The sequence below is a fragment of the Hyaena hyaena genome, unplaced genomic scaffold (assembly GCF_003009895.1).
Source record: "Hyaena hyaena isolate Hyena2069 unplaced genomic scaffold, ASM300989v1 scaffold_20, whole genome shotgun sequence".
Lineage (NCBI taxonomy): Eukaryota > Metazoa > Chordata > Mammalia > Carnivora > Hyaenidae > Hyaena > Hyaena hyaena.
Genome location: NW_024080652.1, coordinates 1997718 through 2025628, shown reverse-complemented (window position 1 = coordinate 2025628; position 27911 = coordinate 1997718). Strand labels below are relative to the sequence as shown.

The 27911-nt window shown below is 54.8% G+C and overlaps 2 protein-coding genes across 5 annotated transcripts in view; one reads left to right on the top strand and one right to left on the bottom strand.

The window, feature by feature from the left end:
- Positions 1-916: 916 nt before the first annotated feature.
- On the bottom strand, positions 917-17437 carry BRAT1 (BRCA1 associated ATM activator 1). 4 transcript variants are annotated; one of them, XM_039226135.1, is made up of 14 exons: positions 16967-17437; positions 16512-16655; positions 9325-9479; positions 7050-7197; positions 6286-6658; positions 5903-6022; positions 4803-4894; positions 4049-4167; positions 3790-3976; positions 3526-3599; positions 2691-2793; positions 2507-2605; positions 2158-2333; positions 917-1824 (listed from the first exon to the last, which is right to left on the bottom strand). In XM_039226135.1, exons 2-14 carry the CDS (start codon positions 16636-16638, stop codon positions 1126-1128), a joined length of 2472 nt encoding a protein of 823 aa, XP_039082066.1. In that variant the 5' UTR covers positions 16639-16655; positions 16967-17437; the 3' UTR covers positions 917-1125. The 4 variants fall into 4 exon arrangements, with proteins under 4 accessions (XP_039082066.1, XP_039082067.1, XP_039082068.1 ...); XM_039226136.1 differs by lacking the exon at positions 7050-7197 and having other exon boundaries at positions 6286-6629; XM_039226137.1 differs by lacking the exons at positions 16512-16655; positions 16967-17437 and adding an exon at positions 8344-8415 and having other exon boundaries at positions 9325-9406.
- Positions 17438-19872: 2435 nt separating this feature from the next.
- IQCE (IQ motif containing E) overlaps positions 19873-27911 on the top strand; it is a 43267-nt gene continuing 35228 nt past the window's right edge. Inside the window, exons 1-3 of the mRNA XM_039226144.1 lie at positions 19873-19993; positions 25507-25554; positions 26868-26913. Coding sequence (XP_039082075.1) covers positions 19958-19993; positions 25507-25554; positions 26868-26913 — 130 coding nt within the window. The 5' untranslated portion in view covers positions 19873-19957. The remainder of the gene's footprint in view (positions 19994-25506; positions 25555-26867; positions 26914-27911) is intronic.

The window sequence follows — 27911 nt, the reverse complement described above, 5'->3', positions numbered from 1 at the left end:
TTTTAACTGTTTTTGGTTTTAATTTTTATTTATTAAAAACTGCTTTAAATGTTTATTTTTGAGAGACAGAGAGAAAACAGGCGCAGGAGAGGCAGAGAGAGAGAGGGAGACAGAATTGGAAGCAGGCTCCAGGCTCTGAGCTGTCAGCACAGAGCCCGACATGAGGCTCAAACTCATGAACTGCAAGATCATGGCCTGAGCCTAACCAACTGAGCCGCCCAAGCACCCCTCTAATTTTTATTTTCCAGCTTTAGATTTCATCTTCTTCTCCTAGTTACCTAAGGTATGAACCTAGAAACCTAATGATTTTAGAGGTTCCTTCTTTCCTAATCTCTGCATTCAATGTTCTAAACTTCCCTCTGAACACTGCCTCACCCTATAGACATTGATAAGCTGTATTTTCACTCTGATTTCGTCAAAAATATTTCTAAATTTCACTTGCAACGTCTTTTCTGACCATGCCTGCGGCTTTAGAACACAAGGACACTTACCGCCGGGAGGCAGATGGGAGAACCAGGACCAGTGCAGCCGTGTGGCCCCCAGGTCCTGGCCTGGATCTCAACTCTCCCTGCCTGCTCAGCTGAGGCAGCAGACTCTTGACCACTACAAGCTGACAGTGATCCCCCCGGTGCAGAAGCTGGGAACCTGGCCTTGGTCCAACCGGGGTCACCAGCACGAGGGGCCAGAACCCAGGGCCGAACACTCTCCAGCAAAAGCTATCGTGTCTTTGACGCCTGAGCACCCCTGGGGCAAAGTGGGGTCCACGGTGGAGACCACCCCAACTGGCACCTCATGAAGCACACGGCTGTCCCTCAGAGAAACTCCTCCTCAGATGCTTCTGCAAACCCCCCCCCATCCCCCAGGTCTGGCACCTGCATCTGCCCCGGGCAGCTTCAAACGCAGGCTCACTCAGGAGTGCTGCCAAACACTGTTTACTTTGAGTAAAAAATATGCCTTTTCTTTAACAATACATCAAAACACACTCTCCCACCTTGCCAGTCTCACCAGGTCCTGGCCTCCCTAAAGGTCCCTGGTGCCGCCAGGCCAGGCCAGAGCTCTCAGGACGGCAGGGCCTCCAGAAGGGACGAGACGCAGGGGAAGGGAGGGAGACTGCCGCCTGGCGTGTCAGTAGCAGTCGGCCTCATTCTCCCCCAGGATGCCCGCCGTTGCCAGCACATCCTGCAGGAGCGAGCGAGGGCTCTTCCCCATGCGGTCGCTGCTCTCGGCCAGCGCACCTCGAAGGCCCTCCAGGTCCAGAGACCTCAGCACAGCCACCACGGCCTTGGGCTCCAGCTCCCCCAGGGGCTGGCCCTGATCACCCGACTGCCACCTCTGCAGGGCGGCCTCCACGGAGGCCGCATCAGGGCCACCCCCAGAGTCCTCCAGGCCGCCGTAGGAAGCAGTCCTGGCCCTCAGGAAGAGGAGGAGGTCACAGGACTTCTGAGCCACGGGTCGGTCACAGTCAAACAAGGCACGAAAGGCAAACTCAAAGAGCTGCACTCGGCAGAGTGGCCGCAGGGCCTGGGCCACCGGGCTAAGTGGGGCCACCGTGGGCGGGGTCACGGCATAGGGACAGTGGGAGCTGGGCTGGCCCAGCGTCTGCTCCAGGAACACTAGCGCCAGCTCAAGGCCCTGGGACCGGACCTCCCAGTCCAGATCCCGGCTTGCCACCTGGAGCACCCTGGCCACAAAGCGCTCTGTGTTAGCCACCACGTCGGTGTGGCTGTCCCTTAGCCACTGGGTGAAGACCTGCATGACGGCCCTCCGGGGGAAGCCCTCCGAGTCTGTGGACAGGATGTGCAGGAGCTCCGCGAGCAGGCTCTTCTGAAAGACAGAGCGAGAGGCGGTGGGAGGGAGTGTGGAAGACCGAGCCCTGCTAACGCGCATCGGGGAAGGCAGGGACCCCCGCGACTACCTCCCCAGGCCTGGGGGCTGACACAGCTTTTCCCCTCGGCCCTCTGTTTGCTCCTGTACTTAAGGGGGGTGACCACATCCGAGAGACAGTGGCACTTGGAAGAGAATCAGAGATTCAGGTGACACACCCAATAGGACTCTGGCCCCAGACCACCCGCAACTGGGTGGCCGACCCACTGGACCCTGGGGATCAAGACAACCACTGGACGTGAACGACTGGCCTCGGGGCCCACTGCCTCCTACCTGCTGGGCCTCTGGGTGCTCGGGGCTGGCAGGGGTGACACACAGCCCCTGGCTGGAAAGCTGCCCCATGGCGGACACCGCGCTTGCGCGGACGTAACTCTCAGGGTCTCGCAGGAGCTGCTCGGTGAGCTCAGGTACCTCGGAAGCGAGGAGCACACGTCTGAAGCTGGCCTGCCCTGGGGGTCCGAGGGGCCACAACCAGCTGTGACCCAGGGCTGAACTTGTAGCTCCCTCCCTTCCTTACCCAAGGGCAGCCTAGGCGGTTGGGTTCCCAAAGCCAACAGGAAACAATCAGTGTGCTAAGGCCGGGCCGCCCTCCCACAGCCGGCCCCGCGTACCCTGTACTCACCGCCCCAGCGCCGGGTCATCTGGGTCAGGAACTCAAGGCTGGAGTCCCTCACCTCCCAACAGGGGCTGCACAGGCGCTTAGGCAGCACAGGGAGCAGTTCTGCAGCAGGAGGGTCACCTCAGACTTACCCTGCCCCCATCCCCACCACAACCCCTCCAGTCTCCCCAGGCAGGGCCAGGGCTACCTCTCAGGAAGAGCTGGGCATGGGGCTCCAAATCACCGCCACCAAGGGGCTCAGGTGAGCTCTGGAGCCACCGGAATGTGGCCTGGAAAGCCTTCTTCAGAACCTGGAGCAGGCAAAGCAGGGCCACAGGGCCAGGGCGGTGAGGGACAAGCTGGCCTGCCTGCCCCTCTGCCCTCACTGTGCCCCTGCCCCTGCTCTGGGGTACAAGGTGGGACCCCAGGTTCAGGAAGAAGGCAGCACCAGGTTTCACTCTCCAAGGCGGCAGCCCGAGGCAGAGGCAGAAGGGGCATCCCGGCTCACAAGAGGCGGGGGTGGCTGCTAGGGGCAGGACGCCCTGCTGCTGGGGAGATGGGGCTTCCACACCAAGACCTGGAAACTCTCCAAGGCCCCCTCCTCAAAGCCCTGGGAACTCGCCAGGCCTCTGTCCCAAACTGCTCGCCTGGTAGCAGGTGGCATAACTCTTGCCACCCGAGCCCCACCCACCACCCTGGAGGCAGAAAACCCTGCAGTTTAGATCCCAAGTGGAGGGCCACCTGGCTCCAGCTTCCTTCTCGCACAGAGAGCTCTGCTTTCCGCGGCCTGGCCTCCCCGGCGCTCAGCCCTCACCGCTGGTCCTCACTGGGCTGGGCCCTGTGCCGCTGCCGGCCCTCCAAACTCACTTCACGCAGCGACTCTGGCCCCACAGAAGGCCCTGTCCTGTGAGGCCTGCAGGGGTCCTCCTGCGCGCCTCCCCCTCCTCGCGTGCCTGCCCCCCTCCCCACGCACCTCCCCCTCCCCACGCGCCTCTCCCCACTCCCCGCGCGCCTCCCCCTCCCCCCACACCCTGTGCCTGTACCGTGGGGCTGGAGTCTGGGCTTGTGAGATATTCCAGGAGAACAGCGAACACCTGTGTCACCAGCTCCCGGGGCCCTGGGAAAGACAAGGATGAAGCACGACCTTCCCTCCAGGGGCCCCAGCAGCATCAAGTGTCAGCGCCAGGAAGCAGGCGCAGAACCCACCATCGGCCAAGGCTGCCTGTGTGCTAGAGGAGACGCAGGACGGCAGCCCCAGGCGTAGCTGAACAGCAGGTAGATGGGGCCTGAGGGGCACGCTTGCTCACCTGCCCCCTGAGATAGTGTCCCCAGGAAATCGAGGGCCGCTCGCTGGACCCGCACGCAGCCCACCAGGAACGCACAGAGGTGGCGCCCCGCATCAGACGTGGGGGTTGCCGAACCATCGCAGAGCCGCAGTACGGTCACTGCGGCGCCGAGCAGGGGCGCCTGAGGCCAGGGAGAGGGGCGCTGGGGCTGGGAGAGAGGGAGAGTCAGTGCAGGTGGAGGCCTGCTGCTGCTGTGGGCACAGGCCAGGGCCACACTTACCAGTGGCTGCAGCAGCTCCAGGTGGGCCAGCGTCCGGCACAGGAGACCCACGCAGGCCGCCCTGGAGGGGAGGAGCGAGTCCGCCGTCAGCGACGCACCAGCAGTGCCATCTGGTGAGCCTGGAGGCCAAGCCAGAAGCAGCGCTCCGTCAGTGGCGCCTCCCACGTGGCCACCGCGGGCTCTGTGGCTGCCACCCCGCACTGGAGACCAAGACCAGAGCTTGCCAGTGGGTGACACACCCAGTGGGTGACATGGGCTGGCAGACCTGGGCTCTGAGCCCGTCCGCAGGGCTCCCGAGCAATCAAGCCCAGCTCTCCCCTTAGCCCGCTCCTGGGCCAATCCCACCACTCAGGATGCTCGTCCCTGTGCTCGACATGGGGCCACCAGGCACCCCTGGGTCCCCCTCACTAATCCTCAACATGCCGTGTGGCTGAAGCAAGGCTAAAGGTAGGGCACCTGCTCCGCCCTGGTCACAGAATCCAGAAGCGTCCAGGGGACAAGGGTCAGCCATGTGCCCATTCTGGGTTGGGAACCACCACACGGCGCAGTAACCACCCAGCTGCTCTGGGGCCACGCAAGCTGACGCCTACTGTGGGGAGGCTACCCCACCAATCCCAGGGCAGGGACATGAGAAGAGCGGCAGCCACGTGTGACAACAGCCTCCACTCCAACACTCGCTGACCCCACACCACAGACACGCGCAGGACCCCGGGGCCACCCTCCTGCACTGGTCCACCTGCAGGAAGCAGCGTACTTGGGAGTCCAATGACCGGAGCAGTGGCTTCAAGGACACAGGCCAGGGGCTGGAGAAGGACAGCAAAGGCCTGGGCCCTCAGCGCCTGGGGGCTGAACACAGAGGACACGGTGAGTGCTACTTCCCAACCCCAGGTGAGCCAGCGGCCCCCCTAACGTCCCCAGTAAGTCTGGGACAAATAGGCTGTGATGGAGTTCTGGACGCTTCCTGGAGAAACAGCTTCTTTGACCAGCACGCAGGCTGCCAATGTCGGACTCCACAGGAGCACTACCCCAGGCCTCAGGAACAGCCCTGTGAGGGCCTGGTCACACGTGCTGCAGTGGACAGTGCCCACTTGGGGCCAGGGGAACAGGAGGGCCCACATCCCGGGGAAGCCCCTGCCATTCCATCTCTGGGGTCCTCAGGCTCAGGGTGGGGTGGGGGGCTACACTAGCACAGAACCCCCCCGGGGCCAGCTGTCTGCCCCCACCCCTCTACACTACCTCTTCCTGAACACCTGGAGAGCCGAGAGAGCCTGGAGCCAGGCCCATGTCAGACACCCAGACCCGCTGGGGAGTCGGTCCTGAGGCGACCTTTACCCCCAACCTGGGCCAACACGACCACCTCTCATGTGCCTGCAACGATCTCCTTGTTCTTTCAGTCTCTGGACCCACGCGTCCTTCCCTTTCCTGCAGCAAACCGTCCAGCCACTCAGGCCTCTTGGCTCCCCGCTACTGTCCCAGGGCCCCTAGTAGCCGCCCCAGTGACACACACACCACGCAGTCCAGGATCTACAAGCTAGGGTCGCTGGGGAGGGGAGGGAAGCAGAGGGCAGCAGAGTGAGAGGACCTGGGGTACGAACCTAGCCTGTGTATGGGCAGAGCAACTCCGAGAGTCTGCTCTATCTCTGGGGAGCCTACAAAGCTTTAGTCTGAAATAATTCTGTCTGTACAGCATGCAGGAAGCCGCAGCCTATGGCACTGCCTCTGCGATGCCTGAAATCCTGCCCGACTACACTGCCTCTGGCCACCTCTGGTTCTTCCCTGCTCTCAGAGCTCCCTGGAAGCCCCCTGGCCCTCAGCCATGGCCTGTCCTTGCATAAAATAACCCCCAATCCTTACCACTCCTGCAGTTTCAGGATCCCCAGAGCCAACGGCCCTGCTTGGGTGGGGCTCAGGCGGCTCAGAGTCTGTGCCAAAGTTTCCCACAGACCACAGCTGGAAGAACTCAGCACAGGAGACCTGCAGAAAACCCCAGAAAGAAGGTGATTTCTTTGTCCTGCCCCCCAAAGCCTGTGCAGTGTCCAGTGGGACTGCCATAGCCCTGGGGCCACGCATGCCCAGCTGAGATGGAACCTTCCCAGATGTGTGGGCTTTCAGACCTCATCTGCTGTTCCCTCTGGCCCAGGCGGTGGCCTCAGGTGTGACAGCCACCCTAAGGCTTCCCGAGGGAAACAAGCGCCCCTAAGTCCTGCCCACTCCCAGCTGCAGCCCAGAGGACTGACCGGGCCACGCTGAGGAGGAGATCCACGAGCGAGTGTGCAGCGGGGACGGGGTCTTTCTCGAGCAGACAGGCCACAAGGGGACTCAGCCGCACCCACAGGACTTGCGTCCAAGGGTCATGGCAGTGCCCGAACGTGGTGGTCAGGACATTTAGAGCCTGTGCGATCTGCGGGGTGGCCGCGGAACGCAAGGACTCCTCGATGTGACCCACGATCTTCTGGGCACATGCCGGCCAATCAGCTGGTGGCAGGCTGGGGTGTCCCTCAGCCGAGCCCTGCATAGACAAGCCCAGGATGTGCACCAGAAGCTGCCCGGCTGCCGAGGCCACAAACAGGCTGGAGTCTCCCTGCAGGGAGAAGATGGTGTCAACGGCACCTGGGGTTGGGGACAGGGGCAGGGAGAGAAGAAAACGGGGTTCAGATGGAACGGAATCCAAAGCGGCTTTAACTGCCACACTTGGGAGCCTCAGGGAAAGAGTGTGAATGAACACTGTAAGCCACAGGGGGCACCGCCAGGGCCCCCGCCTCCCCTCCGCTTAGAGGCAGAGGAACAGGAATGGACGTAAGCAGTTCTCGACTCTTGGAAGGAAGCTTTGGATTCTAGTGAGATTCAAAGTCATCCTACCTGCTGGTCTGACCTGCAAGCTGAAGCACGTGGCGGGGACCTCGAGGGGTCTCTAACCACCCCCCACCCGGTTACCCCACGTGGCCCGGCAAGCTGCAGCGATCTCTCTGGCGCATGAAGGAGGAGCAGGCAGGGGACTCACCACAGTGGGCCAGGAAGCGCAGGGAACTGGGGTGCCGCACCAGGGAGCGCAGGCCCTGGATCCAGCCACTGCGCACGGTGGGGGCAGCCCAGGCGGCTCCTCCCAGGGGTCCTGCCTCCCCAAAGAGGCTGGGCAGCAACTCCCCCTGCTGGAAAGCGGAGAAGGAAGTGGTGACCTGGGCGCGTTCCCAGCAGATGGGTACATGGGAAATGGCTTTTCTATCTTTAGGGCTAGTCAAGGCACTTGTCCAGGGGGCTCTCTCACTCAATGTCACACAAAGAGCCCCCCAACCCGGGCATCCAGGCTTCTGGGAAGTGACAGGTGGCCACCAGAGCAGCCACACCAGCCCCAGCGCCGCCAGATCTGCCTTCCAGGACACCAGAAGGTCTGGGTTGTAAATGAAGGTCTATCACTCCTGTCAGTTTACTTCAGAAATGCTCCCCCCGAAGAACAGGACCATGAACTCCATCTCTGAACTTCCGCCTCTGACCATGACATTGTGCTCACAGAGCCTCAACGGCCTCCACAGACTACTGAACTCCTGAGCTTGGCATGTAGGGTCCACCAAGGCAGCCGCCCTCCTCCAGGTGCCCCCCATCCCAGATGCCCTGGCACACCTCTGTCAGACCTGCCCTGCTTCCCCGCACCTGTTCAAACCCTTCACAACCCAGCCGCAAGCCCACTGCTCCCAGAAAGCTGACACCCACTTCCCAAGCTGGCAGTGGCTTAGGAACACATATGGTGGCCTTCCTGCCACAGGCATTATGTTCTCGTTCACTCCTGGGTTTTAGCACAACGTGCAGGAAGCCCCGAAGCTGCCGGCGTTGCTCACGAGTGCGATCATTCACCCTGAGCCTCTCCTAGGCCCACAGGAGACACGTGGTCAGAGCCTGCGCCCTGCCTGGGCCACTGGGCATCCTGCTCAGCCACTGCCAGCAGAATGCTGTCACCCAAGGGGGCTCCTCCTCAGGTTACAGCCCCTCCCCAGGGCAGCTGCTAGCCAGTGAGTGGGAACAAGGACTCCAGCAGCCCCTCCCTTGAGTAGTCGGTCTGCAGGTCCCCTGCCTAGATACTGTCCCCGGCTGGGCAGTGGGCTGACAAGCCTGTGGGGCTGTGAAGGGGCAGCCAAGAAAGGGACAGGAGGCCAGCCCAGCACGGGCCCAGAAGACAGAAGAGCAGCCTCTCCCTGCTGACTGCGAGCCTGCACCCGGCCCAGGCCCCTCAGGTCTGCTCACTGCCGGCAGCGGACTCCCCAGGTTCTAGGGGGAGCCCCGCGGCTCCTGCGGGTTCTTACATGAAGCCTCCGTGGTTTCCTCATCTAGGAAACAAAGGTAAAGAGTGCCGAGCTGCTCACTGGCCAGAGCTCCTAGGATAAATGAACATGGTTCTGCAAACCCCGAAGAGGCGGATAAGCTGCAGGTTCTGTGGGCACATGAGGGTTGATCCACACGCGACACGAGGGCAGCAAGCAGTCAGGCCCCAAACCCTTCAGCGGCATGGGTCCCACAGCAGGCTGGTGCCGGCTGCACTGCTCAAGGGACTGCACCGCCCAACCGAGCAGCGTCCGGGAATGGCACCCAGGGTTACTGGGAGGACACATCCCGTCCCCACTGCTGTCCCCTCATCAGGCGACTCCAGCACAGCGTGGCCTTCCCAGGGCTCTTCACACACTGTGCCAGAGAGGAATGGTGAGCCTCCACCCGAGCCGTGAGGTCCAGGAGCCAAGAGATGCCGTCGCAGGGCTGGCCAGGCTTATGTCAGGCACCGTGCAACGAATCCGTGCCCGTCGAATGGTGTGAAGAGCTGTCGGGTGCACAGCTGGGGGGGAGGGGCTCCCCAAGCCCCCTGCCTTATCACTAGGTAGAGATTCTCACTAGGCCCTCACCCATCTGTCCAAGAGGACTAAGTGCTGGACGAATGGTCTCGGTTAAGCCGCGTGACCGTCTATGTGACATGTACAGCTCTCCTGTCACAGGAAGACACTGAGGCCCAGAGGGCTCACGGCCAAGTCCGTGCAGAGGGCAAGTGTCAGAGCCGATTCAACCCCAGCTCTGTCTTATCTCAAAAACTCTACCCTTTCACCCCGTCATTCCAAAAGCTTTTCAAAAGAAGGATTACACTCAGGAATAAAAACCCTGCGGTGCAAGTCAAAACACAGGGCAAGCCACGTCTCGGAGACCCAGGGGTCGAGACAGCCGCCCTGCTGCGTGCGCGTGCATGAGAAGAAAGCCGTGTCCTTCTCAGTGGGCTGCTCAGTGGGAGGTCCCAGGCTCACCTGCAGGTACTGGAAACAATCTTCATGAGCTGCAAGCACACCCGCCAGGCGCAGTGAGAAGGCGAGGACTCGAGGACTCAGGTCCTGGGGCTTTAGCACGTGGCATAGCAGCGTCACCAGGCAGGGGTTCTCCTGTACCAACAGCAGGCTGGACCCTGCAGCAGACCCGGCCGCACGGAGTGTCACTGAGGCCCAGCGATCAACCTTCCCTGGGCAACCCCCCAGACTCCTCTCCCGCAGCTGGATTCGGTCATCGCGGGGGGGGTGGGGAGATACGTGCAACAACCGTGACAATGGAGTCATCGCGTCAACACAGTAAGAGGCCACATACTGGCGAGTATCACCCCCATCACGTGAGCAGTGAGGACAGGAAACACAAACGGCCAGCAAACCCAAGGGCGCTCTATCTTGTTGGGTACAAGAAGGAATGCAAATTAAAGCAGAAGACTGTCTTTACTTCTCAAATGGATACTTTTGCCTTAAACCGAGAGCACTCTATGTGAGGGAGGACCGCGAAGAGGCATCGGAGCTGGCTACTCAGCCACATGCTGTTCAGAAGTGTCAAGGCGGGAGAAGGAGAACTGGGGCACAGGGTGGAAGTTTCCCACTGGGAGGCCCTTGATGACATAACTCGCAAAGAACGTGGTTCAGTAAAAAGGAAAAAGAAGAGGGTGCAGAACAGAGAAGGACAAATCAAAGAAGCCAGTAAACACCTGGGTAAATCTAAAAAGCACTGACTTTAAAAGGGCTGCAGAACCATCTATCATGATCACCAAAAGAAGGCTGGAGGACCCACACTCTATCAGACAGACACAACTGTACGAGAAAGATGTAATAAGAGATGAGAAAGGGCATTATATCATAACAAAGGTGTCTATCCACCAAGAAGACCTAGCAATTGTAAATATGCCCCCAACAAGGAGCGCCCAAATATGTAAATCAATTAATCACAAACATACAGCAATTCATTGATAGTAATACTATACTAGCAGGGAACTTCAATACCCCACTTCCAGCAATGGACAGATACCTAAGTAGAAAATCAACAAGGAAGCAATGGCTTTGAATGACACACCAGACTGGAATGGGCTTAGCAGATATATTCAGAACATTTCATCCTAAAGCAGCAGAATACATTCTTCTTGAGTGCACATGGAACATTCTCCAGAACAGATCACACAGTGGGACACAAATCAACCCTCAACAGGTACAAAAAAGATCAAGGTCACACCTCACATACTTTCAGATCACAACGCTATGAATACTCAAAATCAACCACAAGAAAAATCTGGCAAAGACCATGAATACTTGGTAGATTAAAGAACATCCCACTAGGGGTGCAGTTGGTTAAGTGTCCAACTTCGGCTCAGGTCATGATCTCATGGTTCATGGGTTCGAGCCCTGCGTCAGGCTCTGTGCTGACAGCTAGCTCAGAGCTTGGAGCCTGCTTCAGATTCTGTATCAACCTCTCTCTCTGACCCTCCCCTGCTCACACTATCTCTCTGTCTCTCAGAAATAAACATTTAAAAAAAATCCCACTGAAGAATGAACAGGTTAACCAAGAGATTACAGAGGAAATTAAAAAGTACACAGAAGCCAATGAAAATGAAAATATCGGAGCCCAAAACCTTTGGGATGCAGCAAACACGGTCAAAAGAGGGAAGTATATAGCAATTCAGGCATTCCTAAAGAAGGAAGAAAGGTATCAAATATACAACCTATCCTTCTACCTGGAAGAGCTAGAAAAAGAAGAGCGAACAAAGCCCCAAACCAGCAGAAGAGAAATACTGATCAGAGCAGAAATCAATGATATAGAAATTAAAAAACAAAACAAAACACAGTAGAACAGATCAATGAAACTTGGAGCTGGCTCTTTGAAAGAATTAACAAATTGATAAACCCCTAGCCAGATTGATCACAATGAAAAAGAAAAGGACCCAAATAAATAAAACCGTGAATGAAACAGGAGTGATCACAACCAACACCACAGAAATATAAATAATAATAGAATATTATGAACAATTGTATGCCAACAAATTGGGCAATGTGGAAAAAATGGACAAATTCCTAGAAACATATAAACTACCAGAACTGCAACAAGATATAGAAATCTTACAGAAATTTACTGTAACCAGTAAAGAAATTGAATCAGTAATCAAAAATCCCCCAACAGACTAGAGTCCAGGGGAATTCTAACAAACATTTAAAGAAGAGTCGGGGCACCTGGGTGGCTCAGTCAGTTAAACGTCCGACTTCGGCTCAGGTCATGATCTTACAGTTCATGGGTTCGAGCCCCGCGCCGGGCTCTGTGCTGACAGCCAGCTCAGAGCCTGGAGCCTGTTTTGGATTCTGTGTCTCCCTCTCTCTCTGACCCTCCCCTGTTCACGCTGTCTCTCTCTCAGAAATAAATAAAAAACATTTTAAAAAATATGAAAAAAAGAAGAGTTAACGCCTATTCTTTTGAAGCTGTTCCAAAAAACAGAAATGGAAGGGAAACTTCTAAACTCATTTTATGAGGCCAGCAGTACCTCGATTCCAAAACCCAACAAAGACCCCACTAAAAAGGAGAACTACAGACCAATTTCCCTGATGTACATGGATGTAAAAATATCTCAAGATACTAACAAACTGGATCCAACAATACATTAAAAGAATTATTCAGGATGAGCACTGGGTGTTATATGGAAACCAACTTGACAATAAACTATTTAAAAAAAAGAATTATCCATCACAATCAAGTGGGATTTATTAACTGGAATGCAAGGCTGGTTCAATATCTGCAAATCAATCAATGTGACATATCACATTAACAAAAGAAAGGTTAAGAACCACATGATCCCCTCAATTGATGCTGAAAAAGCTTTTGACAAAATACAGCATCCTTTCTTGATAAAAACCCTCAAGAAAACAGGGAAAGAAGAATCCTACCTCAAGATCAAAGGTCATATATTAAAGACCTACTGCTAATATCATCCTCAATGGAGAAAAACTGAGAGCTTTCCCTCTAAGGTCAGGAACATGACAAGGATGTCCACTCTCGCCACAGTTATTCAACATATTATTGGACGTCTTAACCTCAGCAATTAGACAACACAAAGAAATAAAAGGCATCCAAATCGGCAATGACGAGGTCAAACTTTCAACTCTTTGCCGACAACATGATCCCCTATAGGGAAAGCCCAAAAGATTCCACCTAAAAACAGCTAGAACTGATCCATGAATTCAGCAAAGTTGCAGGATGTAAAATGAATGCACAGAAATATGGTTGCATTTCTATACACCAATAATGAAGCAGCAGAAAATCAAGGAATTGATCCCATTTACAATTGCTCCAAAAACCATAAAATACCTAGGAATAACCTAATCAAAGAGGTGAAAAATCTATACACTGAAAACTATAGGAAGCTTATGAAAGAAACTGAGAAGATACAAAACAATGGGAAAACATTCCATGCTCATGGATTGGAAGAACAAACATTGTTAAAGTATCGGTACTACCCAAAGCAATCTACACATTCAGTGTAATCCCTATCAAAATAACACCAGCATTCTTCACAGAGTTAGACCAAATAACCCTAAAATCTGTATGGAACTAGAAAAGACCCTGAATAGCAATTCTGAGAAAGAAAACCACAGCTGTAGCATCACAATCCTGGACTTCCAGCTGTATTACAAAGCTGTAATAATCAATAATCAGACAGTATGGTAGTGGCACAAGAACAGACACAGAGATCAATGGAACAGAATAGAGAACCCAGAAATAGACCCACAAACGTATGTCCAACTTATCTTAGACACAGCAGGAAAGAGTATCCAATAGAAAAAAGACAGTCTCTTCAGCAAATGGTGCTAAGAAAACTGGACAGTGACATGCAGAAAAATGAACCTGGACCGCTTTCTTACACAATATACAAACTCAAGACAGATGAAAGACCTAAATGGAAGACAGGAAGCCATCAAAATCCTAGAGGGGAAAACAAGCAACAATCTCTTTGACCTCGGCCATAGCAACTTCTTACTCAAGACATCTCCGGAAGCAAGACACAAAAGCAAAAACAGAACTCCTGGGACCCCATCAAGATAAAGAGCTTCTGTACAGCGAAGGAAACAATCAGCAAAACTAAAAGGCAACCAACAAAATGGGAGAAGATATTTGCAAAGGACACACTGGATAAATGGTTAGTATTCAAAATCTATACAGCATTTATCAAACTCAATACCCCAAAATGAAAATAATCCAGTGAAGAAATGGGCAAAAGATATGAATAGACACTTTTCAAAGAAGACACCCAGATGGCTAACAGACACATGAAAAAATGCTCAACATCACTCATCATCAGGGAAATACAAATCAATATCACAATGAGTTACCAACTCACCCCTGTCAGAATGGCTAAAATAAACAACTCAGGCAACGACAGATGCTGGCGAGGAGGTGGAGAAAAGAGAATCCTCTTAAATATAGAGAACAAACTGAGGGTTGCTGAAGGTGAGTTGGATGGGCAATGGGCTAAATGGAGGGCACTAGCTGGGATGAGCACTGGGTGTTACGTGTAACTGATGAGTCACTGAATTCTATTTCTGAAATTATCATTACACCGTATGCTAACTAACTTGGATTTAAACTTAAAAAAAAAAAAAAAAAAGTAAAAGGTTTTACTGTTGTAAAACAAGATGGGAGTCAGAAGAGGAGACAACAAAAGAAGAGAGGACCAGGCTTGGCTGGAGTTAAAGTGCCCTGAGGTCCCTGCGCTGTCGGAACAGGAGAGACAGATTCTAGTTACCTCTGACTTTTTATATCCAGTCTGTGTGTAAGGGTGACCACTAAAATCAAGAGTGGAATGCATAACTTCCAAACCAGAAAAAGAAAACATTTAAAAACAAAAGCTTTATCAATCCAATGGAGGGCAGAAAAGGAGGAAAAAGAAACAAAGACAAGGCCTGGTGATCTTTTAAAAAACGAAAGAACACAGACCCCAAGATAACAGTAAGCTCCACAGATGAAGCAGACAGTCTGTTAAAAGAGTTGCTCACCTGCAGCTGACACCCAAGCCGGCAGCACAGCGTCTCCGAGAAGCCAGGAAGTAGCACAGCCTTTGGCGCACAAAGGCCGGGCTTCTGGCGCCGCAGGTGCTCTGCCAAGGGCTTGCTTCTGCAGCGTGGCCGCAGCAAGAGGAGCATGTAACAAACCCGACTTTAAAGCAAAAGGTGTTATCGGTGCTTCAGGAAAAAAGTCATTGGTCGGCAGAGGAAGAGCCTGCACCTACCCGGGCTCACTTCAAAGTGTGCAAAGGGGAGAACAGAACAGGATATTGAGAAAAGGGTTGAATCCACCATCTTGGGGCAGGGTCTTCATCTCTCACTTAGAAACAACCAAGAAAACCGATGAGCAAGAGGACAGCAGGACTGCACAACGTAAACCTGAATCAGGAGCGAGTGTGGACACAGTTCTCTCACCGTGTGGAGCCCTAAGGACCACAGAGCACAGGCTGGGGGCGGGGCGGGGGGGGCAGGTGAACTGCTACTGGGCACCAAGCTTTACACCGTGGCAATGAGCCTGTGCGTGGCTTTACTAAAAGCCAATCAATTACACACTTTGGGTCAATTCCACCGTACGTAAATTATACCTCGAAGAAACCTGTCTAGGGTCTCAGTCAGCTGAGTGTCCCACTCAGGTCACAATCCCAGAGTTGTAGGGTTGAATCCCAGGTTGGGCTCCCTCACTGAGTGTGGATCCTCCTTAAGATTCTCCCCCTAGGTCCTTCTCCCCAACTCGTGCTGTCTCTCTAAATTTTTTTTTAAAAATTATAATAAAAAATACAGAAACCTGTCTGAAAGTAATTTTGAAAATCTGACTACAAACTAGGTCACAATGAGGACTCTACAAATAACACAAACGGCAGCATATAGCAGAACATAGAGAGCATTTGTGAAAACGGGGTACTCTGCTGCGACAAAATCCTTGACAGATACAAAGGAATCAAAACGTGAATATTTTCCAAGTCCAATGAAATAAATTAGAAATCAATAATAAAAACACTGAAAAAAATCCATTTTGTAAATCTAAATGATGAACTCTTCTAAATCATTTGCCCTTGAAGAAAAAAGATCTTGGTAAAAAGTATGAAATATCTGGAGATAAATTACAGCAAAAGTAATTTAAAGGACACAGCTAAAATGATGCTTTCAGAAAAGGGTGTAGCCTTGGGTGCATATATTAGAAAACAAGAAAGATTTAGATATTTAACTCGGAAGAGAGTAAAAGTGCAGGGTAAGACAAATTAACAAATAGCAGAAATTAATGGTATGGGATCTACCCTAAGGCAATTACCAGCCAGGAGATCAAACATCTGCCATTAGGGCATTATTTCCGATAAGGATCATCAGAAACACAAACCCTAGTAACACTGGTGTGATTATACCCATTATGGTCCATTCACACAATTAATGCCACACGATAAAGTCAGTGTGTTTCACAGAGAAAATACCCACTCTAATGCTTAACAGAGAAAAGGCAAGACACCGAACTTTATGGTGTCGCTTCATTTTTACAAGAAAAATGCAGCTGGAGGCACCTGGGTGGCTCAGTCGGTTAAGTGTCACCTTTAGCTCGGGTCATGATCTCGCGGTTTTGGTTTTGAGCCCCATACTGGGTCTGCGTCTCCCTCTTTCTGCCCCTCTCCCGGTTGCTCCCTCTCTCTCTCCCAAAAATAAACTTTAAAAATTAAAGAAAAAGAAAGAAGAAAAACGCAGCTGTAGTATGGTTAGGGACAAAGGCCGGAAGGAAATTAAAAAGTTGATGGTTGTTTAATTTTCCTCTTTATGGCTTTGTGTCTCTCAAAGTTTAAAGGATGTGTATTAATTTTATGATAAGAAAAGACTATTTCCTAAAAAAGTAAGTGCAATGACAACAGACTAAGTCTGTCCATGCCCCCTGCAGCCACCTGGCGTGAACTGGACAAGAGGATGCCTGAATCAGAGCTGGAAGCAGCTTAACAACGTCAGGATCAAGTTCTCCTACTCATTCACTCAAGCTTCAACTGGATGTGTCCCCAACTCGCCAAGGGGAATCAGTCTCCAGGTTGTGAAGGAAGGGAACCCAATGGGCAACCCTTTCCCTGGGCAGGGGAGTCCCATGCACCCTCCGGCCTCTGAGCGGACAGACGACGGCAGCACCCTCCACTTACCGGTTTCAGTGATGGTTTTAAACCAGTCAAGCAGCTTCTCCAAACAGGTGTCATCTGCCACAGGCTGCCTGGGGTCGGCCAGGACAGAACAGAGAGCCGGGAGGAGTTGGGAGCACTCTGGGTCCATGATTAGGCTGGAGACGCCTGCAAAGAAAAGGCCAGGGCCAGGCACCCCCAACCCTAGTCACAGGCAGCCCCGGTGTCCGCTCAGGCCCCAGAACTTCCACCGCAGGCCAGGGGTTGCAGGACCACAATCCTCGGAGGGAGTGCGGCCGAGGGGGGCGGGGGGAATGCTAACCCTCAGCCTGGGTGATACTGGGAGGTGGTCCAGAGCTAGCAGGGCCCTGAGTTCTGGCCGCCCCGGCTGGAAAGGAGTCTGCTGTAAACCACGAGGTCTCAGGAGCTCAGAGCTTGCCACCCCGAACTCTGGTGGGAGGGGAACAGCTGATGCTCACCCCAACAGCGCTTGGGCCAGTCTGGGGTGCGGGCCTTTTGGCGCGAGGCGCGCGGACAGGGGAAGAGCGTCTAGCCAGGGGTCAGCAGGTCTGCATCGGACAACCCCGCAGCCAGCAGAGTGCAGGGCAGAAGGCGCGCCGTGCCGGGTCCGTCTCTCCCGCCAGCGTGTGCACCTGCGTGTCCCGCCTGGGAGGGGACAGGGAGCCCGTCGGTCACGCGGTCAGGGAGGGCTCTCTCGCAGCCGGGAGTGGGTCTGTTTGTCCGTCCCCAGTGAGGCTTGGTCCCTGAGATGGGAGCCCTCCCTGAGGACTGCGCATCTGCGTCGGGCCCCGGCCGCCCGAAGGGCCCAGAGGGGGCACTAGGCGGCGGCCGCGGTCCGGCTGGCTCCAGGGAGCACCAGGACACCTAGCTCCTCGTCCCGACTCCGGTGGTCCGCCACCCCTCCCCGAGAGCGCGCCTCGGCGGCTCCGCGTCCGCCCTCCCCGCCGCCTCGGGCCCCGCCCCGGGCCGCGCCACTTGCCGGGTCTGCAGGGGGCGAGCGCAGGGTCGGCGGCCGGGGAAAACCGTGAACGTCCTCGGAAGGCCACCCGGCAGCCCCGAGGGTCCACTCCTGGGGAAAAAGCTCAAGCTGAGAAGCACTGAGACAGGCCGGCCGCAAACCGGTGGCTCCGGCCCATCACCCTCACAGGGACGCTTGGTGGTACGTGCCCGAGCGCCCGGCGGGCATCGCGCCAGAAGGCGGGACTTCCAGCGGAAGGAGCGAAGCTACTGGCGGAAAAGGCGTGGCCTTTCCAGCCAAGGTACCAGGAGTCAGGGCGGGCAGACGTGGAGGAAGCAGGTGCCGGAAAGGATGAAGGCGAAGTCCCTGATCCTTTGGCCTCATTAACTGAGCCCTCAGGATAAAACCAAGTTTCATCTTCCCGTAGCGTCAGTGTTTCAGCACTATTTGGGGGGGAAACACCAGGTATGTATTAGGATATAGAAAGAAAATTCCTATGGGTACTGAAATAAAATAAAAAGGAACTTTAAAAACATGGACTTTGCTGGGTAATCACTTAGGACACCCCGCCCCTTAGACGCACTTGGGTGAAAAGGTTTGAACTGCACAGTTTTCCCCGAATTGTGGTTCCTCGCTGTAAAAATGGGGATACTCTCTTTGCATGATCGAGCATTTGTGGGGGAAAAGCATCTTAACAGTGGCACTGTGCTCAGTGCTTCACTTACTAGAAGCTCGGGTGATTTCTGCACTGACTCCAGGAGGGAGGGTACTGTCATCATCCCCGCCCGCCCCCCCCCCCCATGAGGAAAGGGAGGTGCAGAGAGGCTAACTTCTAAGGTCCCATAGCCAGTGGGCTGGCACGGCTTGGATCTGAACACAGGCATTCTGGCTCCAGAGTTGAATATTAGATTATACAGGCCCACAATTTCTTACCTGAAACTTTTAGGGACACAAGGTTCAGAATTCATAATTGTTCACACATAAGAGAAGTTACGTGGTACATATACATTGTGTGTGAGATTACAATCCCAGTAGGGTTTGATGGAGCCCACCATATAATGCATTAAAGATTCCGCGGTCACACTAACATACACTCCAGGTGGAATAAATAAGCAACTATGAATGGCCTCAGTTCAGACTTTTGTTGACAAGTGAGTTCAGGTCAGAACAGTTTGGCCAACTAATGAATTTTGAAAAGCTTTCAAGTTTTCAGAATTCAGAACAGCAGATTAAAAACTTGTAGACATGTTACCGTCTGTAACGAAATGAGGGAAGGTAAGTGAAGAGCAGAATCAGGAAGGGCAGGGGGACTGCGGCGCTCCAGGAGTGGAGCAAGAGGTACAGGTGTATAGGTAGTTTAAAGTGGCTTCCCCCTCCCCCCGGTTGTACAGGTGAGGACACCCAGGAAAAGAGCCATGAACCTGTAGTATGTGTTGGTGCCAGAACTAAAGCAGTAATAATCTGCCAGCACTTCGGCTGCAACACACTACAGTGGGTGAGGACTCATTCGTTTGTTCACCACATCAAGAAAACGGTCACGTTGCCCCCATTCTGGCATGGGCAACTGTTCTCTACGCACTTTACAGATATTGACTCAGTCGATCCTCACAACAACCCTTTTCTCCACTTTACGTTTGGGGAAACAGCAGCAGAGAAAAGTTACAGGACTCCGCGGACACCAAATACATAGTGAGAACCTGCTCTGTGGCAGACCCTCTTCCAAGGGATGGAGAAAAGGCTATGGACAAAACCAAGCCCCTGCCCCAGACAGCTTACATTCTAGACATGGAATGCGCTTGTAGATGATAAATGTCAGATGGCTAGAAAAATAAAGCGGGGGTGAGGGGACAGAGTAGGTGCCCTCAGACACCTGTATAAAGGAGCTAGAACAAATCATACTTGCTAATAATAATTTAAATGAACTCAGGGAGCCCAATGTTCCTAACGATCGTCATGATGCCCACTGAGTGCCATGCAAACGCATTATTTTTTATTGTCCTCGGGCTACTGCATCAGAACCCTAGAGCCTAAGATAGAGATCAGGGAGGATAATTTTCTGAATGCCAGGTGTCCAGAACTAGAAGCCTGCACAAGCGCCTTGTCGATAACCTAATACACACTAGCATCCTGCTCTGTGACTAGCGCCCAGACCTGTGGCGGAGCCTCCACTAGAGAAGGCGGGGGACGCACTCCTGGAACCGTTAAGCGCGTTCCCGAGGCTTCAGCACTGCGGGACTCTCCTCCCCCGCACCTCCGGGCGCCCTGCAAGTCGGCCCGCGGGCTTCCCAGCGCACGCGCAAGGCCGGCCGGGCAACCTGGCGCCGGCCACATCCGGGACAGTATGGGCGGCACGGTTACCATGGCAGCGGGGTCGCGGCAGGCGCGCGGGCAGGGAGGCCCGGAGGCTGCGGGCTGCCGGGCGGCCGGCGGAGCAGCACAGCCCGACAGTCGCGCCCGTAGCGCCGAGGGGCGGCCGGGCAGCGCCGCCGCCATGTCGCTGGGCACCGCGGAGCCGGCCTCGGAGACGGTAAGCGCGGGCGGGCCTCCTCGACCCCTCCAGATCGTCGGCTCTGGGGGCCAGGCGCCGGCCGGAGGAAGGGGCACACGGCTGGAGGCCACCGGGTGACAGCTGCCATTATTGTTACCGCATAAGAGCGACCATCCGGCCCCCGCCCGCGTGCCGCCGGCCGGGCGTCGCCGCCCCTCACCCAGCCTCCAGCCGGCCCTAGACCCCGCCAGCCCGTGCACGGGCCGCCGCTTCCAGGAAGCCCACCCGGACGCCGCGCCCTCGCCGCTCGGTGCCTTCGAGGCCCTGGCCTGTGCTGAACCTGCTACCGCGGCCCGCGGGGCAACGGAGCATACTGCGAAAGTGCTGGCCCACCCGTGCCTCCGGGACGGGGGGCAGCGGCCGGCCTGAGCCATCCGGGTGTGCAGGGCGAAAATCTACTGCGCCAACAACAGTTCCCTGCCCAGCGCTGATCAGAGAAGGCTTCCGCAGGGTGGGGAGGCGTCTCCAAGTTTACTCCTTTGGGTGAGGGCAAGCGTGCTGTCAGCTCGTGCCTTTCCCAAGTGTTTCCCGTGCGCCCACTACCCGCTGGGAGGGGAGACATCCACGTGGGTGATAAGTGGCATTCCCGTAGGGGGAGAAGGCAGGAAAAAGAGCGCCAAGATCATTTCAGAGACTGAGCTGTGGGGAAAATAAAACAGGCCCCACGTGATGGAGGTGGGTTGCAGAGGGCTGCCTTAGATGGGGTGCCTGGAGCAGCCGCTCTGAGAACACCCTGGATGAGGACGAGAAGGAGGCAGGCTGGTAAAGACCTGAGAGAGGTGGGGCCAGCATGTACTAAGGTCCTGAGGTGGGAGAGTGGGGTGTGTTGCAGAGCCTAAAAAGAAAGCTTGCTGGGACCTCCTGGGGAAAAGGGGTGTGTGTGGAAGGGGGGCACCAGCCTGGCCGCGGGAGCCATGCAGGCCATGCAGGGAGTTTGGATTTTATTGTAGGGAGGGTGAGAAGCCTCTGGAGGGCTCCAGACAGGGAATTTTACTCACTTGGCTTCCTTCTCACTGAGAGGCCAGCGCTCAGCCAGGCTGTACAGTGAGGGCTGAGGCTCAGTGCTGCTGGGCCCTGGGAGAGACTGAGCTTGCCCGGGTGTCCCTCCAGGCAGTGAGTCCTGCCTCATCTGGAAGGCCGGCCCACCTACACTGGACTCAGTTACTGCCCCTTCATCTTTAGAAAGTGACTTCTTATGTCATGATTGTAAACCTCATGACCATTAGAGAAAACTTAGAAAGTCCCTTTACTTGCACAAGACCTCATCAATGTTTGGTATATTTCCTTCCAATATTTTTGGGATGCATCTTTTCCCACCCACCTTTGAAAAAAAAAATCGAGACCATATTTAACTTGCTTTGTAACCTTTACCATTTAATTTGTTGCTAGCGTTTTCCTACAGCCACAGGTTTTCGGGAGCCTGATTTGAAAAAGTCTAACCTGTGGTCACCTTTATTTTATTCATCCATTTCCCTGCTTTCACTCTCTTGTCACTGTTTTGCTACTAGAAACAGTGCTACTATAAACATCCTCACACATAGAAATATTTAAGCCCCTTACATGTGAGGCTCTTGGTGCCTTGGTCTCAAGGAGTCCGGTCTCGTGGGGGAATTGTTGTAAAGCTCTCTCCAGGTCCAGGAGACACCCCTGGTCCAGGCTAACCTGTGGCTTTTCCGCTAGCTTGCATCTGTTCTAAGGTAGACAGGAACCTCTTGAGAGTAGGCACTGTCCATTCTGTCCAATCTTCCAAGTTCCTGGGAAGAGAGCTGCCTCTGGGCTTCCTCGTGAACTTCACAGAGTGCTTCCTGTGTGCCAGAGGGCCCACCGTGCAGTGGCTGTAAGCGGCCCCGCTGACCACAGTACAGAGCCACAGGGATGCTGTGGAGCCTGAGTGGGGCCACTGGTGACTTAAGAGCCAACACTTGTAAAAAGAGCTCACGGTTTCTAGAACAAGACAATAAGGGCATTTATTAGACATTTACGATGGGTAAGGTTCTTTATCAGCCCCCTGGCCAGACCTCAGATCTCCTCTCCCTCCAGCCCTGCCCCCGACCTGTCCCTCACAACCCCTGTGCTCTTCTGACTCCCAGATCATTCTGCAGCCTCACAGCAACATGGCTTGAACATATTTAGAATGGGTGCTCTGAAGTCTTTGCTAAGTCCATCATCTGGGCTCTTTCAAAAGTTTCTGTTGCTTTTTTCCCTTAGAATGCTCACACTTTGCTATTTCTCTGGGTGTCTCCTGGTTTCCTGTTGGAAGCTAGACATTTAGATAGAATGTTACAGCAACTCTGGGTCGTGATCCCCCCTCCCCATGGGACTTGTGTTTGTTTGCGGTTCGGCTTTGGCAAGTGACTTGGCGGGACTAACTCTGAAGTCAGTGTCCCCACACTGCAGCCTCTGATTCCCTGCAGGTTTGTCTTGTTTGCATCTCTTTGCTTAACTGCCTAAGGGTCACTCTTGGGCCAACAAGCCATTTTTTGATCAAAGGCTGTGGGTCAGCCCCTTGGCCTGTCACACTGTGTGTGCATGCATGTGTGCGGTGCGTGCATATGTGCATGTGTGCGCGTGTGGCTTGGAGGCTGCTGGCACAATGCAGGACTTCACAGTTTTGCCCACCAGCAGGCAGGGACTGGTAGCTTGCATTGCTCCTCTCCGTCCCCGCTGCGTGGGCAGCCTTCGACACACACACAGCCCTCCGGACTTCGGGAGATGCGTGATTGCGCCGTTACCCGGCTCCCTGGGAACAGCTCTTGTGTCTGAGCAGGTTCTTGCTCAGCCTGTGTCGACTTCGAGGTTGCATTCAGCCAGTGGTCGATCTAGGTGCGGTGTGGGGAGCATTCCCAAGCCCTGCTGAAGCCAGCTGCTGCGTGCATGCAGTCTAGCGCCTGCAGGCAGCCTTCCTGGCCCTCAAGGTCAACTGTGGTCCCAGGAAGGCTCTTCTGGGCTCTGTTAAACTTCTGGTTGTTCTTCAGGTTAGCTTCCTGCTGCTGAAATCACAGAGCCAGGAGGGCTTGGTCATGGCTCCCCACCACGTCACCCTTGTCTTCGACTTGGCATTAGAATCAGGGGGGCATTGGGATTCTCCACTATGCACTACAAACACAGCCAGTCCCCTGTGCTACTGCACGGAGCCGACAGCAGGGATGGAGCCGACAGCAGGGACGGTCTCCTGGAGTGACAGTCCTGCTCTGAGGGGCCGGGGGAAGGGGCCTGACCCTCCCTGTGTGGAACCTCTGCCCTACAAGCAAGCTGGGGTGAGGGCACGGGGGACCTAGAATTCTTAGCCTGCTGCTCCTGGGGTTGGGCTTCCACCCTACTTCTGGGCGCAGGGGAATCCCCCCCACCATTCACCACTACCTCGCCTGCACCACCTAGAGCCCGTCTCTCTGGAGTAGTCCCTATGGGACAGAGCCGGCGGGGGGGTGGGGGGGACGGGTGGCAAGGGATGGCCCGGACTTCCACTGTTCTTCCCCAGATTTAGGAGATTTTCTTGAATGAATCTTCTCCACTGCTCTATGCCCTTAGGTCAATTTCCAGAAACCTAAAGGACTGATTGTTTTATGACAACTTAAATGGTTGTTTGCGGAGGAGAAAGTCACCCGAGCTCCTCGCCCCCATTCTGGAAGACCCCTCCTAGGTAATGCATCCCTTCCCCGCTGACGCCGCATACTGAACCCCAGTGGGCTCCTCCGTCTCCTTCTAGACACGCTCTTTTTTCCCGATGTTTAGTCAGTGCTTTTAAAAATCCTGTAGAGGAACGTGTCATTGTTTGCCAAGGAGGCTGGTATGCACGGGGTCAGTGGCGTGACCAACGGCCCGCATGGAGGCGCAATGCTGCTCTGGGCCCTGCAGGGCCCTCCGCCTGCCTGCCTGCGGCTGCCCCGGGCTCCCGATGCCCAGGGAACTTCTGGCACAGAAGTGTTGGCAGCTCAGATCGTGCTCAGGGGCATCACTGTGTTCATCGTTTTTGATGCCGCCTGTGGTCTGTCTTCTCTGGCCTGAAGGGGTGGGCCTGGGACGGCTCTGCGGTCTCGGTCCAGGCAGGACTGCTGGGGAGAAGGCACGGTGGGTGTGTGAGCCGCCTGTGGGAGACAGATGACTTGGTCTTGTTCACCACACGGGGAGCTGAGCCTTCAGGTCATTAAACAGTTTTCAGGATTTTGTTCACAAAATCATGATGAGTGTCCACAAGAGAAAGTTGTCACTACTTCTCTCTGCAGTTTCCAGCGGGTCCACACTCGCCGTGTGCTTCGCAATGCCACGGCGCAAATGCCACCGCGTCTCCTCTGACCTGGCATGGGGTCTGTACATTGGACCCGCTGCCTCGCCTTCCTAAATGTGGCGTGTCATTTTCGCACACTTTGCTCACGGAAGATGCTGTGTGATGGTCAGGTGCTCTTTGTGCCTGACAACACCACTTGTTAAGTGACATAGAAAATCTTTGTCAGTGGCTGATAAAAGATTCTGTTCATTTGGGGCACACTACCTTCCCCTGGTCCCACATCAAGTCACACCGCACCTTTAGTCCGGACACTGCGTTTAAGATCTCCGGGCTGGAGGGCTGACCTGTCCTGACAGTGACACCTCACCTGCTTCCCACCACCCCACCCCACCCCGGCACAGCCATGTTTACAGTGGAACATCGAGCTGCTGGCAGAATTGTTCCTTAAAGTGCTTATACTATGACCATATGGCTCAGACCGTATTTGTGCTTTTCAGAAGGTGGCAGAGTCCCACAACGACACCATGTGGCTTCAGCCTCACCCACGGCTCGCTGAGACACGCTCACCAGCCACATGTGGTATTGTCGGCTCCCAGGACGGGCGATGGGCGTCAGTTCCTGACTCCCGGCATCCTCGCCGCAAATCAACAACACACCACCCAGCAGACATTTACAGACTTAATGTTTGTTCCTCCTTTCTCTTTTTTTAGGATTTAAACCTGACTAAGTGAGTTAACACAGAGTCTTCTCTCGGGAAACGACATCCCGATACTGAAATGAGGAGGCACAAGTTTTAGTTTACCCCCCGGGGCCAGGGCAGGAAGCCTTCTGAGTCCAAGTAACGCATGTATTAATGCACGTGTTTTCAAGGGACTTTGACTTGTTCCTGTCAGGGTCCAGTCCCAGGTCCCTCGTGCCTTGATGTGAAGATGAGTAAGAATGTGAAGCGCGTTCCCTTTCTCCAAAACAGTCTCTTTATCAACAGTACATAGCAGACCCGTGGACATGGCGCTGCTAGACAGACAGACACAAGGCAGCCCCAGCGGGTGGAGCTTTGTGTTACGTCTGCCATTGTCTGCCACCATTCTTTGTGCTGCGACCGGTCGGGCTGACTCCTGCCCACTTTGCATGTTCTGAGCTTACTCTGAGAAGGTTTCTGGAGTCACTGCCTCAGTAGCCGTGGATGGGCTCTTCTCACTTTGTACGTGTGGCTGTGGGGGGACAGGCAGGTGTCCTAAAATTTCATTGTTTGCATCTCTTCTTCCAGGGAGATGACAGTCTGTCCGCAATTACCTTTGACTCTGACTTTGAGACGGTGAGTATGATCAGGGGCAGGGGGCAGCCACTCACCCCAGTGCTGATTATCTTGCCCAACCACACGCCGCGGGTCTTTCCCCACAAATGTTGCGTTTAGAGCTAGAATACAAACTCCAGGCGCTACTCAGCGCTGGAAGAGCTTTGAGCCCTTGGTCAGTGTAAGTAGCCCTTGGTTGTGATTATAATTTTAAAACTTGTATTCAGGAGTTAGTTGTGAGCAGAGTGTATTTGAGGCAGATTCTAAGCTCCCATCCTGCATATTGGTTTTGGAGTCACGTGAGGGGAGGGAGAGAGTTCTGGGCAGGAGAAAGGAGACTCTTTGGCAGCCACAACCCTGGTACTGCCTAATGTCCTGGCACGATGACCCTGGGCTCCCTGGGATGCTGGGAGTGGCCCAAGGGGAGAGTGGCTAGCAGAGTCCCAAAGGAAAGCAGCCCTCAGCCCTACCCACCTGGTCTGTCTGGAAAGCCCCGCTGGGTGCCAGCTTCACGGCCACCAAAGAAAAGCACACGGTGCCTGTGTCCAGCAGTCGGAGTCATCAACGAGCCTTGGCACGTGGCTCTGAGGGCACGTGGCACCAGCTCATCTCCCTTCCACCTCGGTCTGTGCACTTGAGGGGGAGCATCACAGGCCCGCTATCTGCAGTGAGACACCTCTGCAGATTAGGGGCTTTCCTTCAGCACCGCTGAGGCCGTGGGCCCTAGATGCTGCCGGAGAAGCAGGGATCCAGCTTGTCTCCCAGGGAAACCTCACATGGCTTCTGCTGGAAGGGAGGGAAGGGGGATCCTTGGTCTAGGAGGAAACCGATGAGGTGTGTCCTCTCCCTGGGCACGTGACAGCAGGCAGGGGAGCCCGGCTGTGCCCAGTTCTGCAGCTGGCATCGGGGTTGCCCTGGGGGACGGTGTTCCAACACGGCCCCCATGCTGTGTGGGACCTCCCCCCCAACACTGTGGGGTTTGCACGTGCCTTATTCCTCCTGAGTCAGCCTGGTGCTGCAGGCACTGGCTTGAGGACGGTCGGGTGCTTGAACACAGGCTGTTTGCATGTATCTTCAGTGTGCTCTTAGGTAGCATCCCGAGGGCTCCCAGGCACCCGGAGTACTAAGAGCACCGCCCTGACCACGCTTTCCCGGGTCACTGTGCTGGGCTGGGTGTTTCTTCCTGGGCTCAGACTTCACTCACGTCTCTGCTGAGTCAACCTCCTCTCGCTGCCCTTGCACCTGCTCCGACCCATCCTAATGCTTCGTGATTGGGGCCATTGGGCTGCTTGAGAAGGCTCAACATGCTTTACATTGTTTCTTCTTTCTTTCAGAAAGCAAAAAGGAAAAGTTCCCACAAACCTCCACCCACATCACCAAGTAAGTATGGCCAGGCCCTTCATACCTCAGATTTCTGCAGTTCAGCCCAGAGAAAGGTTTCTAGAAGCTGTCCTTCCTTGGTGTCTTGGGAGAATGATGGAGCATGTCTTCTTCGGACACTTGAGGTTATCAAGAAGTGACACTTCTACCACCTGGCTCCATTTTGTGTTGGGGTCTTGGAAGCCGGCACTCTTGGGGTCCCCACCTTCTGTCGCGGCCCTTGTGGGAGGATTGGCTGCTGTCCCGGGCGCCTCCTGCAGACGCAGTGCTCTGGCCTCCTGGGCTTCTTCCCCACCCCCACTGAATCCGCTTGTGTCTTCAGGATGCTGCCGTGGCCAGAGGGCCTCGTCCCCTCGGAACTGAGTCAAAGCCGCTGTGGGCGCTGTGCTGAGCAGGGGGGTGGTCTCCCACGGGCTCGACCTGCTGCATCTTTGGGCAGGTTCTGAGTCCCCCATCCTCAGCAGGAGACCCCGCCCTTGGCCGTGATTGTGCAGGCGGTGGCCTGGCGGGGACGATGTTGCAGCGATGCATGTTCCTCTGCCCCAGCCACGGAGTAGAAGGCTGCGCGCCTTCTCAATAATGGACATTTCCTTCCGACAGTCCTGGAGGCCCAATCCAAGGCTGGGGTGGGTGCAAGCCAGTGGTTGTGGTGAGGCCTCTTTCAGGTTGCGGGCGGCTGTGGCCTGGTTGTACCTCACATGGGGGAAGGGAGAGGGAGCTCTGTGGGGTCCCTTGTATAGGGACCCTCACCCCATCATGGAGGCCCCACTCATGACCTGATAATCTCCCGCGGGCCTCACTCCCTAACGCCATCACGTCAGGGGTTAGCTTTCAGCCCGTGACCGTAGGGGCATATGCGTTTGGTCGTGGTGGATGGGGTCTTATTCCAGACGGCCAGCCAGGCCGCTCTTCGTCTGGGCTGTGCTGACGTTGTGCTAGTGCACAGAGAACCACGTGTGAGTTTTACGCTTAGGCAGAGCTTAAATCCTGGGTTGGCT

Bases quoted from the DNA above. Each gene is read 5' to 3' on its own strand.
- BRAT1 (XM_039226135.1), bottom strand. From the start codon at position 16,638: ATGGACCCAGAGTGCTCCCAACTCCTCCCGGCTCTCTGTTCTGTCCTG. The intron at 4,168-4,802 runs GTACGCTGCTTC...CTTGGCCTCCAG, and splicing joins TCCGGTCATTGGACTCCCAA to GCTCACCAGATGGCACTGCT. The intron at 1,825-2,157 runs GTAGGAGGCAGT...TCTGTCTTTCAG, and splicing joins AGCACCCAGAGGCCCAGCAG to AAGAGCCTGCTCGCGGAGCT.